General features: G+C 36.9%; 1 protein-coding gene across 1 annotated transcript in view; it reads left to right on the top strand.

Moving 5' to 3' along the window:
• The window catches only part of BRMS1L (BRMS1 like transcriptional repressor), an 18,346-nt gene extending 12,115 nt beyond the window's left edge, over window positions 1-6,231 (top strand). The window contains exons 6-9 of the mRNA XM_009646685.2: window positions 1,474-1,538; window positions 2,989-3,028; window positions 3,851-3,977; window positions 5,689-6,231. Of these exons, the coding sequence (XP_009644980.1) occupies window positions 1,474-1,538; window positions 2,989-3,028; window positions 3,851-3,977; window positions 5,689-5,812 (356 nt within the window). The 3' untranslated portion in view covers window positions 5,813-6,231. The remainder of the gene's footprint in view (window positions 1-1,473; window positions 1,539-2,988; window positions 3,029-3,850; window positions 3,978-5,688) is intronic.
• Window positions 6,232-6,859: the final 628 nt, after the last annotated feature.

Raw genomic sequence — 6,859 nt, 5'->3', positions numbered from 1 at the left:
TGGACTTGTGTGCATTCAGGTTCCTCAGGTGGTCACGAACCTGGTCTTCTCCTACAGCAGGAGGGGTTTTGCCCTCCCGGTGCCCCTCATGCCATCCATCGACTCGGGAGGGGTGAGGAGAGAGGTTGCCAGTGAAGACTGAGGCAAAAAAGTCGTTGAGTACCTCAGCCTTCTCCTCATCTGCTGTTACCAGCCTGCCAGTCTTGCTCATCAGTGGGGGTACACTTTCTTTAACCATCCTTTTCTGGCTGATATACCTGTAGAAACCCTTCTTATTATTCTTCGCATCCCTAGCCAAGTTTAGCTCCAGCTGTGCCTTGGCCTTCCTGACCCCATTCCTACACAACCTGACTGCTTCCCTATACTCTTCCCAGGATGCCTGTCCCTGCTTCCACTGCCTGTGCAGTTCCCTCTTCCTCCTTAATTTGCCCAGCATTTCTTGTCTCAGCCATGCCGGTCTCTTCCCTTCTTTGCCTGATTTCTTACACCTAGGGATCGAGAGCTTTTGCGCTCTGTGGACCACTTCCTTAAAGATCTGCCAGCTCTGCTCTGTTCCCCTGTCTCTGAGGACCGTTTCCCAGGGAGTTCTTCTGACTATCTCCTTGAGGAGCTGGAAGTTTGCTTTTCTAAAATTTAGGGTCCTGACTATACTCTTTGTTCTTGTCATTTCCCTTAGGAGCGTGAGCTCCACCAGCGCATGGTCACTGCAGCCCAGGCTGCCTCCGATCTTGACATCTCCGACGAGCTCGCTTGCATTGTGTAAAGCAACTACCTACAAATTTTACATGGGTTTTGATTTGTAAGTCTTTGCTATTTAGGGGAAGACAGATTTGAAAATGGCTAAAGATTCTTAAAAATTCAAATGGAATGTAAATTAAAGCCCTCATATCCCATTTTAGGAGATTAAGTTTTTAAACACTCACAGCACCTTTTTCTAAACTTGTTTTTCAGAGATGAAATGGGGCGAAACAAAGTAAAAACTGAAGACTGTTCTAATGGAGTAGCTGTGCTATATGGAGCTCTGTTTTGAATTTCATGGCTTGTTCTAATACACAGTTTTCACTTTACAGTTGATAATTCAAGGAAGGAGCTTTGCCTTTCTAATTCCAGTGTAGATGCTGATTTGCAGTGGTATATTGAACTTGCAGTGAATTTTAGTTGTAATTTGTAGTATTGCGAATAGAATCGTTTTTGGAACTACGAGGGATGGAATGGTTGTATCACAATTGTTTTTCTTGTTCTCATGTTGAACTCCAGTAGTCTGAATATCTACATACTCTTACCTCTTAATAATTTTTAAAGTGTACTTCTAGGTTGCATAATTCAAAGATGCATTTATTTTTGCTGAGCTTTCACTTCACGTAGGTATTTTGTGTGGGAAAGATTGGCAGAACAGAGTGATTAATATCTTTCTACAAACATTAGGGTATTTTGATTACTGCTATTTAAAAGAATTTTCCCTAACTTTTCCACGCCCCTATATAGTTTATATGTTACAAGACCTCGATATACTTGAAGACTGGACAACAATAAGGAAGGTAAGATGAAAGTATGTGGGTTTTGTCTAGCTTCTCATCTAGTCCTTTTGCCTCTTAAGAGTATATAAATGTGTTTCTTACATGATCAAAACTCTAAATACATTTTTATTTCTTCAGTGGTCAGCTAATCATTCAGTTCAAGCTACGTTATTGCTACTTTTTCTGATTCTACCCAAATCATGCTGAGGAATCTAATAAAGAGATGGAAGAGGTTACCTCTAAAATGGGTAGTCTGTAATTTTCCATGATAAAGCAAGCCTAAAGTCTGTGTCATGAGTCTCTGCTTTCTCGTAGCCTAGCATAATTGGGTAGAAACTATGATAGGATAGTTTGATAGAATTTTGTTTTAAATTATTTTTTTTAATATATATGGTATGGCATGTTTTCATATAGTAAAGAGTTTATTTTATGAAGATTTCTGTGCTTTGACCTCTCCTTACACCCTTTTTTTTTAGTTAAGTGAAATGCTGTGTTTTTCCCAGATATAAGAGAATCAGGGTTTACAGGAAGAGAAATTTTCTTGACTGATCAATGTATTTGAAAAAATAAACCCAGCTTTTAAGTGCAGAGTGCCTTTTTCAGATCTTTCTCATATTGTTAAAGTAACTTGCTGTAATAAAATGCTATCCTTGCCTTGCACCTGCAGTCAGAAAATTTCCCCTAGTACCCTGGTGCTTCCCAGCTCATGGAACAGCAAGATACTTACATGGATTCAGAAACTTGGTGGGAAATGGATTTGAGTCAGTTTCCATCCTGCTTTATACTTGTACATATTTCCTAAACAAGAAGTAAAATGTGATGCCTATATGAAAACTTGTCTGACTTTTCCTATAGCATTAGAAGAACAGACACAAAATAGCTTTCCCTCAGTTTCTTTCCTGTAGTGTAACGTTATTTTAAACATAGCAACAAACCCAGAATCTACTGGGGATTTTGCCTTTTCTGGAAATAATTTTAAAAAAAACCAGGAAGTAACAACCAACCAACCAACCCCAAAAAACTCTTTGAAGTTTTTTTTAAACCTACTGTAATACTACACATGATCTAGAGTACACATGAGAGAAAATTTATGAGCTTATGAGCATAACGTATAAATCAAAAGAGTACGTTGTTCATATAGCATTTTGCGTTTCAGAATGAGTTAATGTCATTTTGTGTTTTCTTGACAGAGTTACGTAACAGCGACTCTGAGTGCTTAACTTAGAAAACCTCCCAAGTAATTTGAAATCAAAACTTACTAAAGGTCTTTTTTTTCACCCTCAAAATTCTGTTTTATTTAGTTACTGAGTCACCATTAAACACGCTTGTTTTAGATTTGTTCAGATTGTGGTTTTTGCATATAAAAGCATGTATCCTGAGCTACACTGCACATAAATTCATGATTAAAGCTGGCAGTTAAGAAAAGAAGACTGTGCTTACTGACTGACTTCATTTTCTTTTGTGTTTCAAGGCAATGGCTACACTGGGGCCACACAGAGTAAAGCCAGAACGTAAGTAAACATTGTCTGGTTTCACAAGACAGAACTTGCTGTGTGCGATGATGCAATCTGCATCTATGGAGATCGTATTTATTTTAGCCCTTGGATAGTGATGGAGGATGGGGTGAGGTAGCTGGAAGATGTAGCTTTTGCCTTTTCCCTTTCTCAGGTGTTGATACTTGTAGCTCGATTGCTGATGATTGTGTTGACATCTGAATCCTAGAAAATTATCAACAAAAATTTAGACTTCTAAAAGTGGGTTACACCAATTAATATTAGCAAGCTATGCCAGTGTTTATGCAAGATGAAGCAGGAAACTGAGAGCATCTGGACCTTAGGGGTGCACTGTAAAGGATGCTCACATTCACTGCAAGCTACAATCCTGAAAAAGTAGAGTTATGGGAAAGGAGCGGTAGCTGACATTGGCACTGAGGTGAGAGGCATGTTAATGCTAGGTAAAAATCAAGTAGTTGGAGGTGGTGAGTAAGGAGGAAAAGGGAGAGGAGGCAAGCAGGTGCTGTATTTCTTTAGTGATGTATTACCATGTGCATGTTGTGGTAATGTGCTGATGAAAAGGTTTCAGGTTCTGCCATTTGAAGTCTTCTGTATGTTGCATTACTCAATTTGTGAAAATTCATATCGCGGTTATAAAGGTTGTGGGGTAGATAGCTTCTATCTGAAAATAGAAATACAATTTTTAATTTATCTGGTTGGACGTAAAAAGGTATCTTCCAATTTTCTTGCATTCTTGTAAATAACTTGATGAAAGTGTATTTAAACATCTAACTGACTTCTGCCAAGTCAATGTTAAATTACTTTTATTGATCATTTTAGCACCTGTCAAATTAGAAAAGCATCTACATAGTGCTAGATCTGAAGAAGGAAGACTCTATTATGATGGAGAGTGGTATGGACGTGGACAGACGATATGCATTGATAAGAAAGATGAATGTCCTACAAGGTAAAGATTACTCAGTTTATGCAGCTCTGTACATTCATGTTAAGCAATAGATAGGATGATGGCATTGAAGAATAAAGCTTATTTGGAAATACTGCCACCTCAGTAACATTTATTGGTTCACCTTGGAAGGCAGGCGTTATCAAAGAAGGTTGGGCGGTGGACTTCTGAGAGAGGCTAGTAAAGGTTGGACTTCACTGAAGGTAATGAGATTTTGGCAAGTTAGGATCTCACTAACAATTTAAGCTCCTACTAGTTGCTGAGTAGCCTTTGAGTAAGTTTTTTTTTTTTTTTTTAATATCTTGGGATTTTGTTGCTTTGAGAATTTGATCTGTTGGCCCACCCAAAAATATTTAATTATGGTGAAATACTTTACATCATTAAAGATAAACTTTGTTTTCAGTTGATTAACACTCTGAAAGAAAAGAGTTGGAACTTTTTTTTATGGCGTTTCCTTCTCTTAACAAAGGTTATACCTGGGAACGTTCTAAATATTGCAGTGCAAATTTGATTGAATGTTCAAGATATCTAAATGTATTTTCTCTGTATGAATAATATTTGTAAAAGGTGGGTATATTAAAACAATATTTGAAATTAAATGTATCTCTTACCTTTTACTGAATGGGGCAAATCATCTAAGCGCAGTGTTGATTAAATATGCACAGCTACCCAGGAAAATTAACTTTTAACTTCATATAGCATAGTTTACTGTAAAACTAGCTGTTTCTTTTCTTCCCTGTATATGGTAAAGAGGAACAGATTTTGGTGACTTTAGTGTTTGTTCAGGGCTGAAACAGGAAGGTATTTTAGCAGACTATATATTTTTTCTGAAATTTAAAAATTTCTGTATTAGTTTAGCAGAACATAGCAGTTATACTGGGCCAAAAAAAGACCTTAGTATCCAGTGTCTGACAAAAGCTAAAAGCTGATCCTTAACAGGGCAAGCATACAGTGGAACTTGCCCAGCCTTTCAAGATTGCAGCAACTTCTAAGGCTGAAGAGTTTCCTGGAGGGAGTTTTGTCACACTCAGTATGTGATAGATCTTTCTTCCAGTAACTGTTTTAATCTCTGGTGTTGAGCCTTTTTTTGTCATCAACTCTATCTGAATAAATTTGTTTTTCTTTCTTAGGGGGTATGGGGAGGGGGTTTTGTTGACTATTTGTATTAAGGTTTACCACAAGGAGCATAAAAGCAGGGTTCATGTAAGAATGAATCAGTAAATCAGGCTTTGACTTTGTTTCTTATGGTCTTGGTATAATGACCAACAGTTGAATACTTTTTCTGTTTTAAATCTTAGGCTTCAATCTGTGTAACTTTTTACCAAATACTTTGTATTCAAAGTAACTTCTGGGTATGTTTTCCAACAAATCTGTTTTTTACCATGAGTAGTCTATTGTGTTTGATATGGATAACTGCTGTTCTTTTAAACAGTTAAACTGTTTGTGCATGTGAGGGTTTTTTCACAGGAGAAGAAGATAGATAGATGGCTGAAAAATTAACTACCTTCACTAAAGACAAATGCAGTTACCAAAGAATTCTGTTAAAACTATCCTTACAATGGAGCCACGGTCTTTTGGGCCTAGCATTTACAACTAATGCATATTGTTTACTGTACGGAAATATAGCTGCAATTTTGAGGTTATTTATTAGCTTATAAGGTTTCTAAATTCTTGTTTTTTCTTCCCCTGACCCTTCTTCCCTTGTTTTCTCTAGTGCCATAATTACAACAATTAACCACGATGAAGTTTGGTTTAAAAGATCAGATGGAAGCAAGTCCAAGCTGTATATTTCTCAGCTACAGAAAGGAAAATATTCAATAAAGCATAACCACAACTGACCATTGCTAATCAGATATGAAACAAGTGGTATTGCCATGCTTGATGTGCCATGGGGTGAAAGTTGTATTTAATAGTGTTTTGTATTCCTTATACATTTACAGAGTATCTGATGTGTATTTGTAGTGCTGTATGTAAAACTTCATATGGATGGCCTTCAGAAACCTGAGGATGTTAAATCATGTTGACAGATATTTTACCTCTAAATTGGGTCCAGTGCCTAAGATATGAAGTATGGTCTTCAAGTATAATGGCTCAGAACTTCTCATATTTGTAAAATGACAAAAAAAAAAAAATTATTTTTTTCCATTGGTGACCAGTTGGTGTGATAAAATTGTTAACCATAATTACCAGCAACTCACTTTGTTTTCAGTGAACATGTCATGCTTCTCTTGTGGATGTAAATTTAGCCTGTTCAGCTGTTGCTTTTGAATAGATTATAACACGCCTAAGCATTCTTTTTTCCAAAGTGGACCGATTTATTAAAATGACTGCCCTTGACAGCTCTGCTAGTACTGACTGTGTTATATTTTGTAAGGTTTACTATATTGCTTATAATGAGACAAAGCCAATATTTTGAGCTACATTTTTTGAGGAGCACTTTTCTAGTTTAGGACCCTATTCTATAGTAAACAAATTGTTGGTGGTTTTTTCTTCTTCCCCACATTGCCAGCAAAATTTGTTCATAAAGTAGGCAGTGTTGCTCCAACCTGTGTTATATGTAGCCCATAAAGAACAACTGCAGGGGTGGTTATGTAAATATTGTTGCATGCTCTGCTTGTTTGGTCCACAGTTGTATGAAGTACTATGAATCTTCTTTTCAAAAGGAAAACATTTCCCCAGAAATCATATATCTGGGAAAAATTACGCTGACTTCTTCACCAAACACTATTTTCCAAATTTCTGTACCCTACTTCATCTTATTGCACACCAGAATTATTTCATGCAGCTTAGAAAGCTGACATTCTCTTAAATCTTACTGTTTAAGCCACGGAGAAAAGTCCTAAATCCTTGATGTTACTGTGATGTGCTTGGAGCATCTAGAATGA

The sequence above is a fragment of the Egretta garzetta genome, unplaced genomic scaffold, assembly GCF_000687185.1.
Source record: "Egretta garzetta isolate BGI_Z169 unplaced genomic scaffold, ASM68718v1 scaffold79, whole genome shotgun sequence".
NCBI lineage: Eukaryota > Metazoa > Chordata > Aves > Pelecaniformes > Ardeidae > Egretta > Egretta garzetta.
The sequence above is the reverse complement of the archived record's forward strand: the minus strand, read 5'-3'. Positions and strand labels throughout refer to the sequence as shown.